The sequence below is a fragment of the Falco rusticolus genome, chromosome W (assembly GCF_015220075.1).
Source record: "Falco rusticolus isolate bFalRus1 chromosome W, bFalRus1.pri, whole genome shotgun sequence".
Taxonomy (NCBI): Eukaryota; Metazoa; Chordata; class Aves; order Falconiformes; family Falconidae; genus Falco; species Falco rusticolus.
In genome coordinates, this window is record NC_051209.1 from 4,474,434 (window position 1) to 4,501,305 (window position 26,872).

Consider the following 26,872-nt stretch of genomic DNA (forward strand, 5'->3'; position numbering starts at 1 on the left):
AAAAATAATAATCCCGTTTGCAAAATGCCTTTAAGCCAGCCTCCTAGTCCCAACCAATTTCCACATTCAGAATACAGCATAAATACAGAATACAGAATAAATTATCTCCATCAAGGCAAAAAGGCTTCTTTTTAAACACAGAGATGTTTGCTAGTTCAAAGCAGAAACCCATTTCTTGTAGGTGACATCTGAAGCACTTTTTTTTTTTTTTTTTTTTTTTTTTTTTGGGGGGGGGGGGGTTGGTGGGTTTGTAATCAATTCCGTATTTTTCCTTGAGAAGCTTAAGCTGTTCCTCTTGTTTCAGGAGTGTTTCCAACTCTGATTTGTCGAATAGGTCCGTATTTCCCAAAGATATCATACATTTCCTCCGCTGTGATTTTATACGGCAGGTTCCGAATATAAAGGATCCGATTGACCTCTGGGGACAGCCAGATGTTAGCTCGCTTGGCCGCTTGCATTGCCATGGCGCCGATCGGAGGGGGGGGGTGGGGTGCCGCCTTGGAGAGAAACCGCGGCCGGGACGGGGCCTGCCGGGCCGCACGCCGCCGCTCGCCGCTTGTTCCTTTTCAGGACACCAGGGTGGTAATTCATCATCTAATCCCCACGCTATTCGTTCAGCAGTGGTCAGTACTGGATAAGCTTTGGATGTATAATCGGGGGGATTTTCACACGGAGGTTGTCCCTCTGGCTCTTCCTCCGACTGAGCAGTAGGATCGCCGGGAGACCGCACTGCAGCCTTAACAGCTGCAGCGACTTGAGCCTCGCCGTGTAACTGCGCGACCATACCCCGTACAGCTCGATACGTGCGAGCCAAAGTCTTTACCCCCTTAGTCCCAACTTGCACAGATTCCCATAAGTCCTCTCCTACTTTCTTCCATGTTTCATTATTATATACATCTTGCGTAGAAGCAAGGTAACCACGGCGGCGACTCCAACATAGCAGATCAACTACTGCCTGCCGTGAGACTGGCGTTTCAGTTTTTTCTGCCAGTTTCATCAAATTGTCTACGATTGCTTTTTCCACCACTGATGCAGTGATTCCCATCCTGCTTAAATTTCCTGACTCACCGGTCAGCCGTGCACGTTCCGCCTTTCTTCGGGCGCCCAGCTCTCTCTCCGCTGGCAGCAGGATCCTCGCAGGCTCCGCAGCTCGTAACACGATCCTTAATGAATCCTCCTGACCTTTTAACCGATCCTGTCGACCCTCATCGGATCACGTCGGGGGTCACCAGATGCTGCGGGCATTTCGGGCGAGCGGGAGTCAGATTCAAATACTCACAGAGTTCAAGATCTGATCCGTTTATTGTACAAACCAGGTAGACTTTTATAAGGCATTCTATAAGCGTGCAATAATGTGGTTGGCTATTTTACAAGCGTATAATAATATGATTGGTTAACAATTGTTTACTGGGAAGATTTCTGTTTCTGCTTGTTCTGGCACGTAGGCTCCTTTCTGCGGTTTCCCAGCTCCTCTTATCACGTCCCGTTGGCCTTGCTTTTGTGCCAACATCTGCAATTTGTTCCTCTTTCTTCATTCCACTGTTCTGGTCGCAACCTTGTCTTATTTCTTCAGTATTTTTCCACTTGCTTCAGAGTTCAGTATAATCATTCAATACAGCAAGAGCCCCAACAGGGGTGGGTTCATTTTCTTTATCGGACTCTGCGCTTTCATTCAGAGGCGCTCTCGGACCCGCACTTGTACCCTCTTCCTCATCTAGCACGGGGGGCGGCTCTCGGTAGCTTTCAGGTCGGCGTGGAGCACCTGTTGCGGCGGCACCCTCCGGAGATGGTGTCGGCTGTAATAGCTCTGTCGCAGATTTTTTAATAGGCACAATTATGCCTTTTGCAGACGGAGCGCCTTGACCAAATAATCGGGTAGACTCCGACTCGGTTTCCCTACCGAGGAGGTCTGACGCAGCCACAGCCATTTTTTTCTCCGCAACCATTGATCGTAAATGGTTCATGACCTCCCGCCAGGTAGTCCCCAAGTCCTTGGCCGACTTGCTGCCACTAAGGGTCGCATCGGAAAGGGAATCCCCGATCTCTCGCCACTCAGTCACACTAAACATCAATTGCGGGTCTTTTAGGTGTCCTTTTTCATTCGCCCACCTGCATAGCTCTTGGAGCTTCTTTGTGCTCACGCTAGCCTCTCGCTTAGCAAGAATATCAGATAATAGCGTGAGTGCCGCCTCCCTTTCCATTATCGAGGGAAAAACGGTCTTACCGGTGCGGATCCGTGCAGGAGCTCACTGCCGGATTCAGACGTCTTTACTCCTTACGGACGCCTTCCTGCTCAAACGCCTCTCTAGCGACTCTCAATTCGTAAAGCCCACAGTCACAATGCAAAGGCAGAGTTTTTCCATTTTTCCCGTCGTTCGGGCGCCAATTGTTGGGGAGAAGGGTTCGCCGGAGTCAAGAAATCGCTCAATACGAGTTATGCATCTTGCTCAACTTTATTAGTTTCTAACACTACTTATATAGACTCGATACACATGCATATTCGTAAAGCAGAAATATAATTGGTTATTAGCCTCTAAGCGCACGCTGTTCTCACACCCCTAATTATCATGACTAAAATAAGCATTCTATCCATGTAGCTATTTGCGTTGCTATGCTTCAGCCTTGTAGTTTGTTACTCCCTATATTCCCATACTGCTCCCTATCTTTCTTGGCCTTGCACCTGCCTTCCCAACAGCTGTAGCACATGAACTGCTTTTTGGGCTTCCCTAGATTTATGGGAAAATAAACCACCAGACAAGTCTATACATAAAACCAGCAGAAACCTAATAAAACAAATTATTTATGTACATAATCATAGTGAACTTTGAAGCTGAAGAGTGGGTGTCTGCATATATACATATTTAAACACACACAAATATAGAAGTGTTTGGGGTTTTTTGTTGTTTTCCAACTCAAATCAGAATAAATAGCCAATATACTCTTGCAGAAGGCTTTTGGATGGGGAAGTGCAAGTAGAGTGGACAAAGAAAGTGGCAAAGGAAAAAAAAAGCGAGACTTTATTTCCACGGTACATAAACACACAGAAGTGCCACACCACTTAATGTTCTTACCTTCTGGGTTCCAATTAATCACAAGTTGCAGTGTAAAAACATCAGTGCAGGGATTTAACACACAATTTAAATTTTCAAAATTAATTAACCTTATTTTCCTTAATAGCATCCACACTTTGCACAGCCTAAGTACCTGAAGAAAATGCACTTGCTTTTGAAAGCCACATATTCAGCAAGTGTTTTGTGGCTTTCAAAGTCAAAGTAGTCATCCTGAAATTTCAAACGTTAAAGCTTTCTCCACAGCCACATGTTCCTTTGATGTTTGGATTATTGAAGACAAATTCACTGAACAGTTTGTCTTCCACATAGTCCATTTCAGTTCTTAGAAGTGTCAGCTGTGCTTTCTTCTCAATAAAGATTCTAATCCCTTAAAGACAACAAAGAAAAAAAAAATTACGTACAGCAAAACCGTTCATCATTTACTTTGAAATGTTGTTCCAACCAGTGATAAAAGTGGAAGCCAAATACAAAAATATGTCAATAGAACTCATTTTCCCTAGCCTAAGATATGGCACTTTTTTTCTTCCTTCCCCCCCCCCCCCCCCCCCCAAACTCTAGCTACAAAATTCTAGCAACAGTCTAGTGCTGGTATTTGTGTATATGTGCGCATTTATTTTCATTCAGATTTAAAATCACGATACCCAGAGCAATCAGTTGTAGAACTTGGATGTGGGTCTCAGCTTTGATACTTCCTTTCCCATGCATTATATTCAGTAACCCACTTTCTTCTACTGTTCTTAAAGCCTATGCATTCCTAAAAAAAAAAAAACACCGAAGAACCCTTCTCTCATAAGGAATGTCCTTTGCTCTGCCAACATTATTAGATCTACATGAATTATTAGCAATATTGAATTCTATACCAAGGTAGCTGTGCGAACTTTTGAAGATATCATAACCTTTAAGGTGTAAGAATTAGCAGTTCATCTGCAGAACTAGAAAGATCTCCTTTTTCTAAAGTATGCAAAGTATCTACCAGCCTGGAAAGTTATTGAACTTTAAAACTGCAAGTATGGTATAAAGTGGTTAGTATGAATAGACTGCTTTAGCTGTCCATAAGACTAGGAAATAATAAAAATAAAAGTTTAAAAATAGTGTCAGTAGCAGCGACAAGAACTCATTAAGTTATAGGAGGGTGCTGGAAAGCTGTTTCATCATAGTAGAAGTTGAGATGGAACACTTTAGTAAAACAAGTCAAGTCTGTGGGCATCTAAGCACATTTTCCTTGGTCAACCTGGACAGTAATACACAGGGAAGGCTAAATCTAATGAGAGAGAACCTGAACCCTGAAGCAGAATCACAATTCTGTATTAAGCATCAGCACTTGCTAACTAAAAGCCAGGAGAATTGGGTTGGTACCCAAAGCCACCAGCTCACTGTGCTATATAAAAAGTTAGAGCCTTCAGTGGAAGACTGTCTAGAAGCAATCAAAGTAAAACAGAAGGGACACAGCCACAACTGAAACATCATCTGGCTTCAGAGATTAAGGCCTCTGTTGTGACTGAGGGAAACTGCTGTCATCTCCCTTAAGAACCAAGCCAGGAACTGCCTTCTGAAAAGTGTGTTTTCAGCCCTGTAAAGCCAGAGCAGCTCTGGAGGCAAGAAGAGGCAACTCTAGGATCCAGCTAAATCTGAAGTCAAGAAGCACCTGCAAAATTAGGTGGCAGTCCTGATCTCATCTACTCCATTTCAATTTAGTCATTTGCTGAAGCTCCTTAAAAAGTTATCTTAAAAAAAAGTTACCTAAAAAAATTAAATATTAAGATTTGGTCACAGATATTTTCAAGGCAGCTGGAATTTGAGCTCTGCCAAGCAGCATAGCTTCTGTAAGAAAGTAACTGTGATATCCTACTCTTATTCAAATCTCCTACTTTGCCACCAGCTGAAAAGTAATCTTTCTGGATGCAAACGCAGCACAGTTCAATAACGTATAAAAAAATTTAGCAAATTTTAGAAGAACAGAAGCCAAAACAAACATTATTATGCCTTCCTAAAAATTCATGCTTGACAAAAATATCACCAAGGGAAGGTTCCATAAAAATTGGAAAGATGTATGGAACTTTCAGTACTTTAACAATAGACCTACAACGGGACTACTCAGTGAAATTATCGGGCAGCAAGCTGTAGTGGGTTTGCGTGGCAAGGTTTGGTAGCAGGAGGGGGGCTACAGGGGTGGCTTCTGCGAGAAGATGCCAGAAGCTTCCCCTAAGTCCCATGGAACCAATGCCAGCCAGCCCCAAGACGGACCTGCCGCTGGCCAAGGCCGAGCCAATCAGAGACAGTGGTAGCACCTCTGTGATAACATATTTAATAAGAGGGGAGAAGAAAAAAAAACCAAACAACGAACAACCCAGCAACTTCAGCTAGAGAGAGGAGTGAGAATATACGAGAGAAACAACTCTGCAGACACCAAGGTCAGTGAAGGAGGAGTGGGAGGAGGTGCTCCAGGCGCCGGAGCAGAGATTCCTCTGCAGCCCATGCAGGTCCACAGTGGAACAGATATCCATCTACAGCCCGTGGAGGACCCCACGCCGAAGCAGATGGATGCCTGAAGGAGGCTGGGACCTGTGGGAAGCCTGCACTGAAGCAGGTTTGCTGGCAGGACTTGTGAACTCGGGGGGAGGGGGGACAGGACACGGGACGGGGACACCCACGCTGGAGCAGTCTGTTCCTGAAGGACTGTACCCTGTGGATGGGACCCACGCTGGAACAGTTCATGAAGAACTGCAGCCCGTGGGAAGGACCCATGTTGGAGAAGTTCCTGGAGGACTGTGCTCCGTGGGAGGGACCCCATGCTGGAGCAGGGGAAGAATGTGAGGAGGAAGGAGTGGCAGAAACAACGTGTGATGAACTGACCCCATTCCCTGTCCCCCTGTGCCACTCGGGAGGAGGGAGTAGAGAAATTGGGAGTGAAGTTGAGGTGGTGGTTTTGATTTTATTTCTCATTATCCTACTCTGATTTGAATGGTAATAAACTAAACCAATTTCCCCAAGTTGAGTCAGTTTTGCTCATGACTGTAATTGCCAAGTGATCTCCCTGTCCTTATCTCGACCCACAAGCTTTACATTATATTTTCTCTCCCCTGTCCAGCTGAGGAGGGGGAGTAATAGAGCAGCTTAGTGGGCACCTGGCAGCCAGCCAGGGTCAACCCAGCACACAATACCAACCTAAGAAAACAGTTTCAAACATAATGCTTAATTAAAATTATAGAATGCATTGTCACAAAATAACGTCAAGATCAAAAGCATAAAGGCATTTAAAAAAAGAAGTCGATTATAAGGCTAGCTATAGAAGATAGTTGGGAAAACTTTGCAAATAAAGCTTTTACTTTGTCAAGTACTTTTAGGTACATTAGTAAGGTATCCGTCTGTCCATGCCTTGTTCTGTATTCTCTCAGATATTTGCTATTGGCTGCCTCCAAAGACAGGAATAAAGGGCTAGGGCATTTATTCTGACCCAGTACAGAGGCTTTTTTGTTGTTATCATAGGGAACTCCAACTTATCCCAACATGGGCATGGAATGAAGGTTGGACCGAGGATATTGCTTGTTTCCTCTACTGTCGCGACGGAGGGAAGACACAGTCACTCAATATGAGTGATCAGCAGACTTTGTTTATTGTCCCTTACAGTCACCTTTTATGCCTTGTTATAATTAGCTCATACATATTACAAAAGTTAAGCTCATTATTGGTTAGTTGCCTAAATACCAAGCCCGCCCCTAGTTTCTCTTCTGTAGTTATCTGTTCCCACCTGCAACATTCTTTACCGACCACCATCTTCCTGTTATTGTGTAACAAAAACAGCCAAGGACAGTGTATTTTTGCTTTACTTCAGATAAGCTGAGTGCGATGTGCATTTTTGTCCAGCCAGCTGGACTATGTCTATGTGACCTTTTTCAGCTAGCCAGTTATCCACACTCTACAAAGCTGCAGATTTAGCTAACTGATTACTTCTACATCCTCACAACAGAAACCAAGGTGACAACTCCTATAACAGAGCACTAGAACCTCTTACAATAACTTGCTACTTTGAAGTCCTAACCTGTCCCTCGGCAAACTTGTAATTAGGTTATTCTTCCCACACACGCATGCAGTTTTTCTTTACTACATCAGAAACTCACCATCTTGAACTACATCTTCATCAGAGTCTCCCTTTGACTTTGTATATTCTAGTGTGTAAGAAAGTCCATTGCATCCTCTTGTACGAACACCTACTTTCACACCTACCTAAAATAAAACATTTATTTTTTTTTAACTTATTCTTGAATACCAAAATAAAAAAGCATGCAGAACAACAAAAAGCTGGCATTTCTTCTCCCTTGCCTCAAGGCCAGTGCTAAGGGGGGGGGGGGGAAGTAAACTAGTTTAATCGATTAAAAGGTAACATTTTTTCCTCATATAAAATTGACTACCAAGCAGACATCAGATGTTTGCTACTGTGGACCAAGCCCTAAAGCATGTTGAAAACAAAACAAAACAAAGGATTAAAAAACCTCAACAAAGTAATGAACTGTTGACACTCCTTGGTGTTTGATCTCATAAAAGTCAAACCTCAGACAGATGTTTTTGTGACTTCAAATGGAAATGGATTCAGACGGTAATTCAGGCACTATTTTAAGATTGTTGAGAGTAACATAATTATGAGGTTGTGAGGCCAAGCCAAGGGCAGTTGCTAGATTTTTACATAACTCCTATAATGACCATCAGAAATCTACTACTTCAAAGTTCTGAAAACACTACTTTAAGATCTTCATTATCCACATTACCATTCACACTTAAAACTTAATCCTCTCCTTTTTGCAAGTAAGCTTATTGATTTACCGTGTTAATCAATACTAAAGCCCAACCTAGTCAATATGTTTGTGGATAATGGATAATTTGCAATTATCTAACATGACCCTGTAAATCAAACAGAGCATCTATGCAAGAGCTGAGATAAGGCTGTAGAAGAGGTTGATACAGGCTGTTGAAAATGAACTGGAAAATTATTTGTGCACAAGGATCTTCCAAAAGTATCTATACCCCTTTCCACACACAAATGCTTTCAGTACATAATTTGAGAAGTATAATAATCTATGTAACCAATGTTATGATTAAAAACATATCAAAATGCATCACTTGATGACAAGTGGAATCTCAGACAAACAGCACTTGTTCTTTTCAGACTAAATACCCTCCTCTACAAGAAGGGCTAGAAATAATGGGTTGGAAAACATGAACACCATTTACAACAAGGGGGATGACTGATCTGCTAAGCTATAGGCTTTGGGCTTCTTTAGGATGGTTTAAAACATTAGAATTAAGTGTCTAGCTAGTTGCAGATGTGCAGGAAGCAAATGAAACAATGGGGTTTTATACAAAAGTTGAGGGAAATGGTCTTCTTGAACTAGTACTTGCTGTAAAGAAGAAAGCCTAATGCTTGCTTTTATAATGGTTAGAAAGCAAGACTGTGCACTCTTCCCAAGAAGAGAAGATTACATTCTCAATCAGCTATTTGTTGAAACACCAATTATTTTACAAAAAAAGACATTGTCTGGCAAATTTCCTAAGAATTATACCTTTTCCAAAGGGTATGGATCTAACATTATTATCTATTTCAAAACCAGAAAGCCTTCAAGAAATTAATAACATCTTAGTATCAACAGCTGAAGATCTCTAGCCCTACCAGAAGTCACCACTATGCCATACTAGAATAGTTGATTAAAATATGGCTTAGAAATATTTTTCAAGCTTAAGGTGGCTCCCCCCCCCCCTTCAGTTTTGCCCATCTCAAAAGTAACTGTACAGTGAAAGGTCATTACAGTCCATTATTTTCTGCATTTTACTTTATATAGAAATGAAGCTCAATAGATAAACTTACACAGTCTCATCCAAAACAAGACACCATCATCTCCAAGTTTTTTAAGTGTTTATTTCAAGATGCTAGGTTAAGCCAGAAATGCTTCATAATAACCAGCAGTGCCAATACCTTAGTATAATCTGCAAGATAGCCCTGTTTGCACTTACATGCTCAGGTTTATCTTTAAGAAGGTGTTTTATCTTCTGAGCAGCCGATGGGGTCTGAAAGACAGATAAATGCATATGCTTGACTTTAGTTTAAAAAAAATAAATTAAAATTCAAGTACGTTACACACTTTGTAATACATGCAAGTCACACACTGCAAATAAAAAGTTACTTTTGTAAACTAAGACAACATTTGATTGCACAATTAAGTTTTGTCTCCTATCCGCAGAGTCCACCGACAGCACCAACCATCGGACACTGTCAACTAGCCTTTCTTCTAGTTGAAACCAATGCCTCAAGAAACATACTGCAAAATTACTACAGCTCAATTAAACAGTTCTGTTCTAGTAAAAATGTCGTCATATATGCATTACAGAAAAAAAAAAATCAGCCAGGCACAGAAATGTTTATTCCCTTCTGCTCCCATTAACTTATGGGGGGAACTATGACTTTACAGAAGATAAACTCATAGTTCACATAGATCTATCTAGTTGCTGCAGAAATGCAAGACTACATACACAAAATATACATGAAAAAGCCCCCCTTACATGCTTACAAGTTTCCAAGATATTGAGTAAGGTGAAGCTTGTATTACTAGCAGATTCAAACACACAAAGAAAACTTCTACTAGGTTTACATTAGAATACCTTTTCTAGTTAGTGCTAATAGCTAATGTTCAGTTGCTACAAGATCACTACAATACAGGAATTACCTGCCCTGACTGAACTATAGACATACTTAGTCTGCCCCCATCAACGCAGAGGGCTGCACCTCCCTCTGGAGTAAGCCTTCCCAACTGTACATACGGCCTCTACAATACTGCCACAACTAGTAAATCCGCTTTCTCAATTAACACAGGCAACCTACTTGCCAGTTTCTGTACTGAATTTCCATTCTTCAGAATAAATATACTTCTTAGAGTGACTGTGCACCGGTCTTTCCCCCTTTCCCCACTGCCTGCCAGCAGTTATCAGGCCAGAGACCCGAGACAAACCCGCTTTCCCCAAGCATTGTCTCTACACAGGTGCAGATGAGGAAACACCAGAGTCTTCTCCTCACTGGGAGCACAAATGCCCCCGGCAAGCTCACAAGTGGGAATAAGTCCTTTCCGCTTCCTTGTAGACCCTTCCTAGCGACCAAATCCCAACGCCAGCGCGCAGATGGCAACTACGGCCCTACACAGAGACATCGCTCAGAAGTGCCGGGCGCAGGTTCGCCTGCTGCTGGGCCAGTCGTGCAGCACCGCCAGCCACGTACAGAGGCTCGACAGCACGGCCCACGCCGTCCCACTGCCACTAGCAGCCTAGAGGCCTCAGCGTAGCATTTGTCTCGGGGCGGACAGAGAGTCAGGCTGAGGGAAACCCTTCAACCCTGCCCTGCCCGTGGCACAGTTCTAAGGCCCGCTCTCAGGACAAAGGCACAGATCAGAGAGGCCTGTGACCGGCATCCCATGGGGCAGGGTGGAGCCCGCCACGTCTCCAGCACTGACCAGGGTGAGGGCAGCGCGGGTAGCCTGGATCTTCCTCTTACTCACGGCCCGCACCGTAGCCCTCACGACAGACGAAGCCATGACCATCTCAGCCCCTTCCTCTCCCATCTGCCCTAGGCACAGCCGACATGACGCCACGACGCATAGCACGCTCCCTGCGCCCACCCCCATTGGGCAGCAGCCCATGATCGGCAACCAGCAACAGCCCTGCCTCCTTCCCCGGCTATTGCCGAGAAGGAGCCGTGCCATCAACTGTTATAACCCCGCTGCCAAGTGGTGTGTACGTGCCTTTTTATTTTAAACTCTTGGATGTTGTGCACCCAGGAAAGGAAGAGCGGTGCACGCAGGAGGGCTGTTCGCAGAGATAAGCAGGCGGATGGTGCTGAGACTTCGCCAGGGGAGCAGGAGTAGGAAGCCCTTCCCTTTGGGCCTCCACTGGCAGTCCCGAGGGGAAGGCAGGGGGAGGGGAAAAAATAAAATCTCCCCTTTGATTTTTTTTCAGGAACAGCATCTAGCATCAGATACTAGTTTTTAACCCTATTCCACCCCCACCCCAGGCTCCCACTAAAATCAAATTAGTACATTTATGCTGCTCCAGGGAGCACTGAGGACATAGGAGCACATCTGAAATGCTTGTGCGCCAACACATGCAGTGTGAGAGACAAACAGGATGAACTGGAAGCGTTGGTCAGCTCCCAGAGCTCTGATGTCATTGGTATTAGTGAGACTTGGTGGAATGAGTCCCATGATTGGAGAGCTGGGATGGAGGGCTACAGGCTGTTCAGGAGGGATAGGCAGGGCAGGTGAGGTGGGAGAGTTGCACTGTATGTAAGGGAGAGGCGTGACTGTGCAGCCCTTACAGTTAGGGATGACAATACTTTAAACCTATATTTACCTTTAATCTACGAAGTTGAAACACAAGCAACACTTCTGCATCTCATTACTGGATGTAGTTTGGATAACAAACTCGTTGCATGCTTAGCCAGTTGTAAATAGCTTAATAGTAAATGTGCAGGTATTTTTTTTAATATACAGAATCATGCCACTCCTTTCTAACACCATGACTGAGGCATAGTACTTCCACCGCAAATATAAAAATCAAGATAGCAAATGTTTTAAAAAAGCTACATTTTTTAGAATCATAGAATGGTTTGGGTTGGAAGGGACCTTAAAGATCATCTAGTTTAGGGGTCCTCAAACTTTTTAAACAGGGGGCTGGCGCGTGGATGAAGTGGCAGGAGGTCATCTGCGGCTGCTTGGTTTCCCCCCCCAACCCCCGGGGGGGGGGGGGGGGGGCGGGGGGGGGCTGTAAATACCAGAGGGCCGGATTGAGGACCCTGGGGGGCCGTATCCAGCCCACGGGCCATAGTTTGAGGACCCCTGATCTAGTTCAAAACCCCCTGCCATGGGCAAGGACACATTCCACTAGATCAGGTTGCTCAAAGCTCCATCTAACCTGGCCTTTTCTTTAGCTACACAAAATATATGCAACTTGTGCACATGTTCTCATCTAAAACACACCAGGGGGTGGGGGGGGGGTGGGGGGGGCAGCGCCCTTAAACCTTCTATCAGCCTGAAGCTGGTGTCAGTAATACGTATGCTTATAAACTGGAAGCTTCTGTATGAATGCAACTAATACATCATTTACAGTTTACCATGAAGATATGAAGAGCTTTACCTTCTTTTATGCCCTTAGTATGCTTCCAATCATCACTCTGTGGTGACGCAGGTTGAGGCGGACTGAAAAGAAACACTATGTCTGCGTGGCTGGGTTCAGACAAAACGGCCTTTATTGTTTATACAAATATATACTCTTAGACAGTACATGTGTCAGACTCTGATAGGTTTTTGTGTCCTTCTTCTTGCTTGCTATTTGCTGTTGCTGTAGGTGCCCGTATGCTGCGGTTCTAAGTTCGGGTTCTTCACATCCTGTTTACATACCTGACAATTTGTGGCTGTCTTAAAGGTACACGGCTAAGTCTCTGAAGTCAACTAACTTGTCTGCAGACCCCAACACTGTTCACGCTGTTTCCTTATCTTCTAGAGGTTAGATCACATTCCTTTGTTTCTGTTTCATCCAGGTTTCTTCTCATACTCCCTCAAAGTTATTTTCCTCTTTGCTGTAGGATCACAGCTGCACATAGTCAAAGCAAAGTCATAGCTGTACATTGTCACTGTCAAACAACCCACTGTCTCCATCCTCTATAGTTGCTGACAGTGGAGTTGACCCTAAATAATAAGTCCAGCCGGTCTGGTTTTATGCACTGTAAATGCAAATAAGTTTATGCAATGTCAGTTAAGAAACCATAGCCAAATCTTGCTTCTCCTTGGGGCAGTTTCAGCCACAGAGGTTCACAGCAGCACAGGGTGCTCTCCACTGCTCAGTCAAGGTGTTTTCCTTGAGCCACAAAGCGAAGACATGGAAGTTTGGAACCAATACCTCCAATAGCATACCTATAATAGATAACCATGTCTGAAATAACTGCTTTTATAAATCTCAAAGTCATTGGCCACCCTCTCACCATCCAGGATCACACATGGGACTTACACAGGGCTAACAGGGTGCTGTTCCCTGCCCTATCAACAACTTCCTGCATGTTCTTGTACATGCCACACAGGTCAGTGTTTTTAAGGAATACTACACTTCTGGGTGTCCCACTTGTCATACTCAAGACCTCATTTTCAGGAGAGCTGAGAATCTAATTCTTCCATTCCCTTCAGTCTAATTTAGGGATGTTGGCTTATGCATTTACATAATTCCGCATCTTCTCAAAATTCCCCAAATGCTGTGTATTAGGAACACCACGGTGATCCTCTCTTTTATTCTTGCCTACTCTAAAGTCCACAAGCCCTTATATCACGTGTGCAGAAATACCCAGATGGCTCCCAGAGACATCAGGCCCATGCACAACTATTTCAATACTTCTGGTTTTTAGGCTCCAACCCTTGGTTGCAGGAACAGGGAGATCTGATCTGGCTCTGCAGAGTCAGCTCACACTTAGGGTTTATTAGCTCAGGCTTCAGAAGTCGCATAGATCTGTACAGAGTCTATACAGCTCTAGCGTGGATAAACCAGAGTCCAGATGAATCACCCTTGGGTAACTAGATGGGAATCAGTTGATCAGGAAGGGTTGCTGTTCCCTCATTGTTGAAAGAGCTCCTGCTGTCTGGATTCCCTCACAGACCACTGGGATTGTCCAGGGATCTCAGCTACCACCTCACAGCTCTGAACCATCACATCAGTCCCTCTTTTTTTCCTTCTGCATTCCTTGGTCAGTTATGGCTTTCTGGCATGTGTTTTGGACTGAGGAAGCAGGCTGCTTGTTCTCAGTCACTTCTGGGCCACCTATGCTAACTCTCTTTCCCCACCCTAAAAATCAAATACATTGGGACTGACCTAAACTTGTTATGAAAAAGGTTTTATCTGCCAGGTCAGCTTCTGCTTTTAAATTAAACACTTTGAAACTCCAGTAGTAGATGAGATCCAGGAATGAATCTGACTGAGCCCTTCATCCTGTGAGAGGATGCCCATGCAGAGCCCAAAGGCAGACAGTGAGGTGTCATAGACACAGATCCACGCGCGCTGCTGCTCCCAGAGTAGGGGTAGGGCCACAAAGATTAGCAGTGACCTCACTTCATTGTCTGAACTGAGAGAAGACCAAACAGTAAAACAAAAAGGAAAGTGATAAAAGCTATAGGTAATTATAATTTAAAGCATTTTTTTAAAACTTTTTAAAAACAGGGATTTCAACCTGTCAATTCAGCATCCCTTAAAGGTTCTCTGACAGACTGGGGACATCTCAAGTGCATTAAAACCTGCCCTGGAAGAGAAGTGTCACACACTGTAACAGTGACAAAATGGCACGACATAATGATGTCCAAAGACCTTTGTAGTTTCCCAGGGATGCAACACTACAGTGACACAATGTGGGGTGCTGCAGCTTTGGGACATGCTGCTTTGCCTTGAGTAGGGTGGCAATGCATAGAAGTGCCACAGAACATGCAGGGTGTCACTGGCAGGGTGATGACACCTCAGTGCAGGGGCAACGTGATGTAACCACAAGGCAAGCAGTACCAAGGAGGGGCTGTGCTGAACCCTTATGTCCCACCCAGCCCTGCAGGGTTACAGCTCTGCGGGGCATCCTGGAAGGAAACGAGCTGGGCTATGCATGGTGATGTAAAGTGTGGTAGTGCTGGGAATAGCGATGCCATTTTGGGTGACACTGTGGCACCCACTCAGAGCAGGGGCTGAGGGTGGCAGAGCCAGAGCGGGGCCACAGAGCGACGCTACCTCTATCGCCCCACAGCTCGAGGCACCGCAGTGATGCCATTCGGGGGTGACGTCACCAAGGTGCTATCACACAGGAGTGTGGAGCCGCCCTGCTACTGTAGAAGAATGGCTGCAGAAGCGTGGCCATGGAATCCCTGAGGGTCTGCACAATCCAGGCCTGGAATTAGAATTGTGCTGAAGTTATTGCGCTGAAGTTAACAAGAAAGTGGCCTTGATCTATTCTTGAATCCTAAGACCAAGTAACTTTATTGTAATAACAGGCCGTGGCTGTAACCAGCTGCAGCTGTTAGGGAGGACATGTGCAAGGCCAAGGGACATAGAGAACGGAATGTAGATAGAGGTGTTATCGATTTGTTAATAAGTTAAGATTGATTGACTTTATTGGATTGATTATTTGATTTTATAGAATTATTTTATAGAATAGAAATATAGAAGGATAAAAATATATTTTGAGGAAACTTTACAGCAGTTGCTTTACAGCAGTAATTAAATATATGTATACAAACTTTGGGATCCACAGTCAGTTGCGGATATGGAACTGGACGGGCTGTTTCCCACATATCAACCCTTAGTCTAGTGCAATGCTGAGTGCCTGGTCACCTCCTACTAAACACCTCTATGTCTCAAGCACTCGGTAATTTGCAAATCAGGTAAAAGATGTGTTAGGCTGCAAGGAAAAATTCTCGCTCCAGAAAAGGCATCAGGAAGTAAAAGTTAATGGAGTATCTGCTTTGTTTTGTTGTCACTTCAACAGGTTTTCCTTTTCAAGCAAGAAACACAGAATTCAGTTAAACATGGCTTATTACGTCTGATATTCTGCAAACATGGATTCCTGACCTGTGTTATCGATTTGTTAATAAGTTAAGATTGATTGACTTTATTTGATTGATTATTTTATTTTATAGAATTATTTTATAGAATAGAAATATAGAAGGATAAAAACATATTTTGAGGAAACTTATAATTGCTCAGTAAAAGCTGCTATGAGACCCTCTGTACATCCTGTACCAAGGCCAGAAGAATGGGCTGGAATCATTGTTGAAACTTAGGTAATAATTTAGGGTTTGAAAGGTTTCTTTGTATCTGACCAGTCTTCTGATGTAGAAAGTGTATTGAGATGTCAGAATATGAGATTAATGGAAATTGGGAAGAGTCGACTGGAACAGCTTGTAGTTGCCTGCCAAGAAACCGTGAACTTTAGTAAAAGGTAATTCCGGCAGGGGGAGATCGCGACCACCGACTCACATACCACCTACCCAAATCGTACCCCAGACCCATTTCTAGACCTTTCTAACCTTTACTGCGCAGAATCGGATATAGGAGGAGAGTATGTTAATGATATTATGATTATGCATGAATATTTAATGAATATGAATGAGTATGTTCTATATATGGTGTCTGATTTTGAGACTTGGTGTGCGTTGATCGTGAGAGGACTCGCTCACGCACCCGGCCGTTAATAAAGAAGTGTCTGCTTATCTACATCACATTGGTGTCGATAAGTTCTTCATTCCGAGATTTCGGTAACAGAAGGAGTAACAAACCACAAGGCTAAAACATAGCTAACGCAAATAGCTGCATGGACAGAATGCTTGTTCCAATCATGATAAATAGTGGTGTGTGAGCAGCGCGTGCTTCGGGGCTAATAACTAATTATATGTTTGCTTTGGGAACATGCTTGTGCATTGAGGCTATATAAGAAATGTTTAGAAGCCAATAAAATTGAGCAAGATGCATAACTCATATTGAGTAGTCTCTTGACTCCGGCGGACCCCTCTCCCAACATGCTACGATGTCCGCTTGGGACAAACCCTTACCTGCTGGTGCCTGGTGCCTGTCGCCCACTTTGGCTGACATGGCGGCTTCCGCAGCAGCTCCCCGCCACCAGTCGCTCCTGACAACTTCGCACCCTCCCAGCCAACCACTGTCCGGAAGTTGATAGCGGCAACCACGGGAACGCGCCGGAAGCGGTGTGCGGTTAATTCGGCCGCAGAACGCCGACGGCGCTGGCTTTTCCTTTCCTCCCACTTCCCACCTCCTACCGAAGTGTCCCAGCTCCCCCCGAGGGGAGGGAATGGTACGTCCTGGTAGCAGTAGGGCGAGTGCCGCGGGGGGACCGAGCATCTGGCCTTTGGTATTATTGCCAGAGGCCTCACCCTCTTCTGCAATATGAAACATAGGGCGGAAGCGGACCGGGCCCGGAAGTGGCGCGGCTGAGTCACCTTCGGCGGCGAGGATGAGGTAGAACTTGTGGTAGGTGGTGTCGTCGTTGTCGTCTTTCGGCGCTTGAGGAGTTTCACTGCGTTTGCTCTTCTTTCTTCCTGCCTTGCCTCCACCATCATGATGGAGGAGATTAGACCGGTTCCAGGTGCCTGCCGTTCAAGCCGAGATGCAGCTGCTGGTGAGGGGCGGGTGGGGGTTGCGCACGTTCCCGGGAGTCGCCGCCTTGCCAAGGGGCTGAAGGACGGTGGCGGTGCTGTGGGGGGGCCTTTCGCGCCGCGATTGTTATGTAACGGCCATCCCGGGGCTGTCCCTACCGGCGGCTTCAGTGTTATCTCGGGGCGCCCCGTGGTTTCGGCTTTCTGCTTGGCTCTTCCGTTCTGCTCTTCTCCTTCGGCATCTCCTGTTGGTAGCAATGGCAGAGCGTGCGCGGGGGGAGGGCGGGGGCAGCGGCAGCCGGACGGTAGTGGCTCTGCTCCTGCCTCGCGTTGAAAACGTCGCTTCTTCCAAACATGTCGGCATCCTGGAGCGCCTTGGCATGGCTGGCGCATTGGCGGGGTGTTTCCCCCGCCGCCTTAGGGGGGTGGGGAGCGGTGATATGACTGAGGAGTCTGTCCGGGGAAGGACCGGGAGCCAGAACAGCTGGAGTCGGCAGAGGACTGGTGGGATTTTAGTTGACTCTTACAAATACGTGAGATCTGGGGGAAGAAATTAGCCGCGTTTGTGCGCACGTCCGGCTGAGAGTGCTCCCCAGGGATGGGATGCATGCGCGGGATGGGTGTGAAAATGCGTGTCTGGTCTAAGTTGTGGTATAAAGCTGCCGAATGCTTTTTTGTGGCTGATTTTATAGCACTTGCTCTTAATGCAAAGCTGCTATTAGATACTCGTGTGGAAAATCCAGGTGTTATGCACAGAACATCTCTGCCAAACTTACCGTTTTGCTCACATAAAATTCTTAATGTAAAACTACAATCTGTGATGGGTTGTATTTTGGGTTTTTTTCCCCCCATGCCAGGGTATGTGTTTTTCAGGATGTTTTTTCATTTTGTAGACACATTATGCTCAGTTAACTTGCTTTGAAGAAGTTGACATGATGATTACACTACCTACCATATGGGGCCCTGGGGAATCTTGCCGCAAAAGGAAGTATACAGGCTTGTGGGACTTTGTGGCTGCATAAATGGGCAGGTAGAGCAGTTCTGGGCTCTTAGTAGCTTCTGAAATGACACTTATGAAGAAAGGCCAACTGACTGGCAGCCATGGGAGATACTAGATCATCACCAGGTAGTTCAAGACTTCTTGTGAGCGTGTAGCTGCTTTGCTTTGATGCTACAGTCTTGCTTGTGTGTGGTGTGCCCCAGCTGCATTCTGCAGAACACTTGAATGTGTTTATCCGTTTATGTTTCTCAGCTGGGGAAAGGTTCCCTTGTGTGTTCCTCTCCATTTACTCCGGTCTGCCTCACTCTCTGCTTGAAGGTGCATTGTTATGTGTAACCTGGAACCTGTTGAAACAGTTCACTTTGGCATTAAAGTGAAAGCTGGATAATGGGCTGACTCACTCAAGATGTTGATTCCCTTTGGCACCTGGAGTAAGCGAATTCCATCTCAGCATCTGATTGCGTGAGACAGTGATATGAATATTTGGAAAAGTGGAAAGAACCATAATGAAATACTTGTACGGATCCTTTTGACAGCAGGTGACAATAGGTTATTGACAGGTTCATGTTAGCACTTGAAGATACTACTGAGATTTATAGTATATTAAACTGTACATTATTTAGAGTTGATGTACCAATCCTTGGTTTCTCGTTGCAGCTAGTGTTTGCAAAAAGTTGAGAACAAGATAATTGTCTTATGAATGGAAAGACTCTCCTATGAAGGTCTATAAACTCAAATTACCCCTCAGTGGCAAGAAACCCACTTTTCTTATGGTGGGAGCGTTGAAAAACTGTGAAAATATTTTTAGTTTAGAGGTGGTTGTTTTGGTTTTTTTAACTTCCAACCTTTGTGGTGGGGAAGAAAACTGTCCATAAAAGCTCATGTAGACTTGTTGCATGCCCTACTTGTGTGGTTTTTGTCAAGCAGAGGCAGCAGATGTGATAAGGTTGGCCCTCTTTATTCATGTTTCGGGCAGCAGACACTGTAGTGAGATTAGCAAGTTTGGAAAAGCTGTTGGCAGACAAAAAAAAAAAAAAATACACATAAGTATTTTTTAGAAACCCCATGATAGTAGTAGAGTGATACTTTAAAGTCAGTCACAGAGAAAAACCCTCAAAGACTTGAAGTTTTAGAAGGCAGGCATTCTTTATTACAGTGCTGGGGGCATGCAGTACACCAAGCTACTCAAGGGTACACATTATATACAGTAGAGTACTTGCATATTCATAGTACGTTACATATTCAGTTACGTACAGGTTTGGTTACAAGTTTCTCACTTCTAATGCAAACTAGTGCGCTCGCTATTGGAGTTTTTTACCAACTACCCATGCTCCCCAAGCAAAGGTTTGCCCTCTTGTGGGGTGGGTGTGGGTATCGAGTTGGAGGTCACAATCTCCCACTATCGCAAGTACCTTTGTCTTCTTTCTGCATAATTTACATGATGGGTATTCTTATCATTATCTGCTCTTTGTTTCTCAAGGTCGAGTCCCTTGATTAGAAGTCCTTTCATTCATCAGTTTTGACGACTTGAGGTGGTAGGTACTTGAGAAGGTGTCTCATCTAATGACTTGAGAGGGTGGGTCAGCTTGACCCAAACTTTGTGCACAGCTTTGTTTAATGCCAGCAACCTCCCCTTAACAGGATACTTTGACATAAATGTACATACAGTGGCATCAAGAGGAGTGGAATTGGCATGTGCATGCACATTTGCAGGGCTGTGGAGTGACCAGAACCCAAAGAGGTTGTCTGGTCCAGCCCTGCTGTCGCAGGGTAGGATGGTATATTATGCAGCTGTGATAGTGAGTTTAGGAAGTAGGTTTCCTTCCCTTTTTCACCAGCCAAGAATTAGGAAATTTTCACGAAGGGATTTAACACTTGCATTTAAAGAATACTCTGAACCTTTGCTTTGGTGTGTTTTGGTTTTTTTTTTGTTTTTGTTTTTTTTTTTTTACTAATGGAGTTCACAGTGAAATGTGTATGTGAGGGGCTGTTGCTATGACTGGATGTGTGGGATTCTTCTGCGTACCTGGAAATGCTGGCATTTGGCTCATAAGTGGGACAGAAAAAGTCTGGTATAACGCTTCCCGTGGCTTTGTCTGCTTTGTAACTCTTGGCCTGTATCTTGCAAGTAGGGACTGGATGCTTGCAAGAATCCTTGCAGTACAGAAGCCAGCTGGGGTTTATCATAGTACTTTGCTTGGGTAACACAATTTTGCCCAATATTGCTGCTTTGTTCTATTACAGTTACCATTTGTTGTCCCCCCCATCCAACGCTTTTAAGTGTAGAATAATCTTAGCATCTTGGGACTTCCCCCCCCCAGTATGAAAAGCTTTCAGTTCCACTTGGTCTCAGACAGGTGGGTCATCCAATGTTGAAGGCCAAAGGAGTCTGGCAATGTTTTCCCCATCCAAAGATCTGAGGTGGAAGTCTGTTTTCCAGGTGTAACCTGAGAGCTGTTGTGAACTGCCTCTAAAGCTATCAAACTGTTTTGAAACATGATCCCCTGCTGAAAGCAAATAAAGTCCCTTGCCTGTTCTGAAGTGCATACACTATAAGAAATGCTTTTTCATCCTGTTTAGGCTGGAGGGTGTCCTAGGAGAGCACAATTTCCTCTGAGCCTGGCTAGTATCCGGGGGCAGTGTGAGAAGGGCCCTGAAGTGAAGTTTGTGAAGCTAGGCTTTTCTTGAAACTCTTGAAAACTTTGTGTTCTTGACCAGCATGCACACTTTTGAATGTCCTGTTCATCTGCATAGATAACACTTTATCTTAGCTTCTGATGTCTTCATGCTGAAATTTAGGATAACTGCTGGAGATCTGCCTAAAACCATCTGACAGACAGGTCTGCTGATCTGCTACTGTTCAAAATTAAGATGGGTATGGTTGTTAAATGCTGAAGGGAAACCTTTCTCAGAAAGTAGCCTGAAGCCTTTCTGAGCCCCTCAGCCTCCAATCCTGCCACACAGCCATTGATCAGCTGTCTGAAATCCTCCTGAGCCTGTCTCTAGCATACATCAAGTACTGGTTAGTGTTTGATGGCAAACTGACAGGTGATGGTGTTGGATCACATGTTGCTCCTATACAGTGATGCAGGCAGTTTCTGTTCTTAGCACAAAAATGGAAGTAGAATAAAAGTGCTCTTGCCCACATGGCACCAGTATGACTTTTCCTAAGAAAAAGCACCTGTTAAAGTGCAGCAGCTTCTCAGAAGTTTGTGGCAAAGCTCCTCCGACTTTGGCTTGCTTTCTGAAAGTGGCAGGTGTAATGCAGTATTTTAGTTTTCCAATTCTATGCTCATGTGAAAAGTGGGAGCTTTTTCTGGAGAAATTGGGTCGATGGTTCTTATATCTCATTCTGAAGCATTGTGGCCAGGCTGGTTCCTTGCAGATGTTTGCCAGGCTGTGGGACCTTGGGTTGGTAGCTCTAGTTGTGATGACTATAGCTGACCTAAGGATTTTGCTTAGCCACATCCTGCAGTGAGGTTGTTGGTTTTCTAGCTGAGATGCCAAATCTGTGCTGCTACTGGAGGTGTAAATTTTCCAAAAACTTGGAAGGTACAGAAGATACATTTCTATATAGCTTTTTTTCTTGAACATTAGGAAAGAAAAAACACAAAAGAAAAAACTAAACTAACTATTAGATGCTTAGTTTTTAAAAAATGAACTATCTTTAGTCAGTGGACAGTATGAGCATTGAACACGCTTATAAAATCTGTGTTCTTTATTTTTGGAAAATATTGACTGTCTCATCCTAGGAAAGTTGTGCTATGTGTCAAGATCTTTCTTTTTGTCTGATGCATCCCTGAAATGGGGAAAAACATGAAAACAGAAAAGCAAGAGTAACTAAGAAGCAAAAAGAAAGGTTATACCTGTAGGGCTTAGAAAGGGTGTGTTAATATAACATTAGGTCCCTAGTGTAGATACACAAGAAACTCATCTTTCTAGAAGGAAAAAGCTTCTAAAATGAAAACGTCATTCCTATGTATATTCATTGTAATGTAACCCAGGGGTTACACAGCTATATGTTTTGTAAATGCCTACAGTACATGAGACTTGTAAAGTTGCAGTACTATGGGTTCTGAAATTAAACTGATTCAGATAGTACTGCTTTTAGTTATACAGCCTGTTTTGATGTGCTGCTGTGTCGTTTATAGCAGTAGCCTAAAAATGACCCCCTTGCATACTTCAGTTCTGTCATTTGGGTTGTTTTGTTGCTCCCTGCCTGTATCAGGCCTTAGGTGCAGAGGTATAGGATCATTTTATTATCCCCCAGGCCAGGGAGAAAACTCCAGCAGAGATTCCAGCACGGGCTCCTGACAGCTGTGGTGAGGGATGCGGCTGCTGTTGCTAGAGGATGACTTATCAGGACACAGGAGCATGTTCTGGCTGGCACTGTCTCTGCAGGCATGCTGTTTCTTCTTCGCTTCTTGGCACAAAATCTTATATGTAGTTGTTCTGTCAGTATTTCTTGAGTGAAGAAAGGTGTTTAAGAAGGGGCACTGAACTTTATAAAGAATTAAATGTGCAGTCTCCTCTTGGGATTCTTCCATAACTCCCGGGAGCTTGATATATTAATATCTACTCAGACACCAACTTCTGCTACAGGAAATAGCCATATATTCTCTTTGCCAGTTGATAGTGGCAGGTCTGTAAGAAGTCAGATGAGGAGTGAAATGCTAGGGTGAGAGAGGAGAACAATGCATACTGTTCAATTCTGAAAGCTTTCATTCAAGGAAACCCCTCAACTTACCCCTGGGGAATGTAAGGCATATACAGCCTCTCTGGAGTTGCATCTTCCTTGCTGTGAAATTGAAGACTGAACCTGATAAGGAAAGGAGGGGACTCCATCATTGGTTTGATCTGTGGGGCAGGAGACTAAGATGGGAGCTGGCTAATGGCAGGACTGGAAGTCAGTAAGTCATGATGGTGTACCTGTTTTTTCCAGACATTTTAAGGTCTTGGCTGGAGTAGTTGTCTTTTTGCTTCTATGCAGATCAGTTATCTGTCACTTTCCACAGACTCTGTAGAAATGCATCTCCACTTCCCCTCACTTGCATATACCATGCATCTTTGGTGAAGTCTTGTGCCATTTTGAATATAAGGTCTCTGAGGTTATTCTGTGTCTGTCGCTATAAAATTGACATTGTAGCGCTGCAACCACTTGCAACTAGTAAAGCTGTCAGTTCCAGCTCTAACCCTGTGTATTCTCCCTGACTGTTAATCTTCTCTCTGAGGCTTAAAGTGTAATCTTGTACAATGGATTGGTGTCTGTTTTGGAATATGTAAGCAAGCATTTGCTTCTCTGCTTTGAAGATAGCAAGTTGGAGCAAACGAAATTCTAGATGGAAATTTTCTTCAGTTCTGAAGAGTACCTGCTTTTGGACATACCTGCCATGGATTCACAGGATAACAAGGTTTATCGCTTCTCTGGGAAGAAATGTTCTCTTTGATATGTACCGAGTATACTGGCTATATCCAAACTGCTTTTACTAAGTGAGTTGCAAGGCCCTCTTAGTTGGGGATTAAGAAAAGTTTGTTATTTTTACTAGTAAAGCTGAAGGGAGGGAATGTCTGTTTCATTCATTAAGATTGCTGCAGGCATTGGAAGAGCTTTTGAGCTGGGATGAGATGGCCTGCTTTGGTGGTGGCCTTTCCTGTTTCTTGCTTTCAAACAGATCTCTTATGGTTGGCCAGCAGTAGATCTATTTTTACCTGGTGGACTGAGTATCTTTAGCTTCCTTAAATGCAATTATTTTTGTATCTTCATTGCTTCTTCATTTCGTTCCTTGTCACATCCCACCTACAGGAAGGGGAGAGTGACTCAGTCCGCACCAAGGGGATTTGCGAATCTAAGGTGAGATAACACTCAAGGTCCACACGTAAGCATCAACATTAATGAAACAAACACTCAGTAAATGTTGACCCTTTCACAATTATATCCAATCAAACTATGCGGCTTTATGAGAAGTTGAGGTAGGCCTTTATATTACTTAACAACTTTAAGAGAAGAAGGGGAGGGTGGGGGGGAGAGGGATCCAGGACTGGTGATCCAGCGTCAGACCTGCCAACATGGGTGTTCAGTGAAGAGAACACCCCAGAGGCTTGCACGTGCCCCTATTTATTTGCACCAGTCCCTGGACTTCTGGAACTTTCTCTCTCCCCAGTTCCAGGAGTGGTTGAGACAGCAGTCAGTCAAGGGAAGTGACACCAGCTGTCGTGTGTCCTGCCTGTCATCCCATCCCGTGTTTTCCCCCCTCCCCCCGACTGCCTGTTGCTACCTCTGGAGCCTTCTTTCTGGATGTTGCCTGGACTCACAGTACAGTCATTTGGGTCTTGTCCCTTACACCACCTCGTGGCTCAAACGCTCCAAGGCCCTCTTGAACAGTGGTGATCTGAACATATCCTATTGAAGGCGAGAGAGTAAACAGCTAGTCGGGCACCTTATTGCAGCTTTACTAAAGCCTCCACTAATCAATACCCCAAGTTTAAGTTTGAGCAAACTTGAGATCCATGAGGTAGGGTTCCAGTCCACCTTCCATTCATTCTGTAACATTGATTGGAACCCGTCTCCCATCTTGGCTGTGACTTCCTGCATCTTTTGATGTGTTTTCTTGATTGTGGTTGTGGCATTGTGTATGGTAACGCAGCATTCTCCAGCTGTATGCTTCAGCACTCTGCACACACCTTGTTCTTTGGCTAATGGCATGTCCAGAGCTAGACGATTCTGCAAGGCCATCTTTGATGCCTGTTGAACCTGCAAATTTAATTCTCAAAAAGCATGTGCAGTCCGCTTAGTGTGTACCTGCCAGGTCAAATTTTCCAACACAAGCTGGTGCCTTCATAGAAGCACACCTGGGGTGAAACTGGCCTTGAATGCAAGGGTTGCTTTAATTCCCCAGGTGTAACAACTGGGTGCTCAGACCCTCTTATCCACTTGGGTGCAGCCTGAGGCGTTTGAACATCCTGTTTCTTCAGGTTATATTTGGGGTCAATAAAGTAAAATGTTTTAGAGGGGCGTGTTGTTGGAATACCAATGGTACATCATAAACCTGCCATTTTGTGCACATGCAGGTGCAAGTAAATCTTCCCATCTGAATGCGCCTGGAAAGTACCCTGAGAGGCTGGATATTTAACAGTGAAGCATGTTAATGGGTCATGTCTGGTTTCCCTTTCCCATGTAAAGCTCCACTTTCTTTTGTGGGTAAGCGTAACTCCACATTTTTAACATGGTTTCTTGATTGGTAATTTTTCCATAACGCTATGGGATCTCTAGGTTTAAATAATGGTATTGGAAAACCATAACAAGTACACATATCCCAAATAAAGTTTTGTGACTCTGGGATATACCGTGTTTCTATTGGGTCCTATGGTTACAATTTGCAACTAATCGTTCATGAACAATTCATTAGGGGAATATTCTCTATGGGATTGGGGATCTATTTCCTGTGCATCAACTATGTTATCTGGATTGGACAAAAAATGTTTAAGGGGCAAAGCACGTTCACAATGAGAACAATCATGGTGGATATAGTTACCCCATTTGCTAAGACTTTGAATACACCAACCCGGGGATAAGGGGACTCTATATTCGTGGTGTAGGGGTTCATTGTGAGGTGGGGGGCCCCCCACCAATGTACCGGATTACAGGGGATCTTCATTTCAGGGGAACGCCGTGTCATATTCAGTACATGTTGACAGGGGGTCCACCCTTTCCAGGGACACCATGTCCGATTTCTTTGGGCTGTGAGGGTCTGACTTGTAGTTCCCAAACACGGGTGTTTCATCCAACAGGTAGTATTCCACATGTCTCTCCAAGTAGAGTTAACCAGAAATGAATAGACCACCAGAGAGGGTGCATACCAAGGTGTTCTCTTGGAATAGGAATAAGGCAACTCATCACAAACGTTTTCCTTTCCTGTGTGTATTCCAATGCACTTTTGGTTTAATATTTCTAGCTTTGAATTTAGAATTTATGAGAAATGTAGCCAAATGATAGTGAACTTAAAGCCCGCTGATGCGGATGTAGGGAGGTCCACACAAAGACCTTGGTCTGGTCAATTCCATATTTGGCTAAAACCAGTAATCAGTTCCCATGCCAAGTAGAGTTGGTTATTCATATTCCCAGTTGACTGACACAAGATTATACATTCACAAAGTAAGAATAAAAACTTCCCGCACCATCTTTCCCTAGTAAAGTAAGACTTGATAAAATCAGACAAATGCAAAAGTGACCCACTCAACAACTGAGAACATGTCTCACACGGTGGGCTTCTGACAACCTGAAAGTATGTGTACAATGATTAGAAGGATGGGACAATCCATCGGGTGTGAATTTGGTGATCCTTCCCATGTGCATTGGTGGCCACCCAATTATAAAGGTTGAGCGTTTTTTTGTTTGTTTGGTGGTGGTTTTTTTTTTAAGGTTAGGGGCACTGCTCCCACTGTCAGCAGGTCCACCAGAAAAGTTTGTCCTGGATAATGGAGCAGGTTTGCCAGGGTCCTTGGCCTCCTTTTTCCTGGGGAGTATGGATGGAGGCTTGGGACAGAACGCAGTCAGTCGTGGGCATCCGTTAATTTCCCAGTGGCTAGTGACTTTATATACTGCATCTGACACCTGCTGTGCCCACTGTTTTGCCAATTGACTG

At 44.4% G+C, this 26,872-nt stretch overlaps 1 protein-coding gene and 1 long non-coding RNA gene across 4 annotated transcripts; one reads left to right on the forward strand and one right to left on the reverse strand.

Annotated features, from left to right (window-relative positions):
* Positions 1–1,429: 1,429 nt before the first annotated feature.
* LOC119140870 (iron-sulfur cluster assembly 1 homolog, mitochondrial-like) lies at positions 1,430–10,864 on the reverse strand. 3 transcript variants are annotated; one of them, XM_037372524.1, is made up of 5 exons: positions 10,562–10,841; positions 9,075–9,128; positions 7,190–7,295; positions 3,363–3,438; positions 1,430–1,632 (listed from the first exon to the last, which is right to left on the reverse strand). In XM_037372524.1, exons 1-5 carry the CDS (start codon positions 10,808–10,810, stop codon positions 1,590–1,592), a joined length of 528 nt encoding a protein of 175 aa, XP_037228421.1. In that variant the 5' UTR covers positions 10,811–10,841; the 3' UTR covers positions 1,430–1,589. The 3 variants fall into 3 exon arrangements, with proteins under 3 accessions (XP_037228421.1, XP_037228422.1, XP_037228420.1); XM_037372525.1 differs by lacking the exon at positions 1,430–1,632 and having other exon boundaries at positions 2,992–3,438; positions 10,607–10,864; XM_037372523.1 differs by lacking the exon at positions 1,430–1,632 and having other exon boundaries at positions 2,992–3,438; positions 10,562–10,846.
* Positions 10,865–17,074: 6,210 nt separating this feature from the next.
* On the forward strand, positions 17,075–24,269 carry LOC119140876. The gene is made up of 3 exons (XR_005101764.1): positions 17,075–17,105; positions 19,711–19,781; positions 24,034–24,269. It is a non-coding gene; the product is annotated as an uncharacterized LOC119140876 (long non-coding RNA).
* Positions 24,270–26,872: the final 2,603 nt, after the last annotated feature.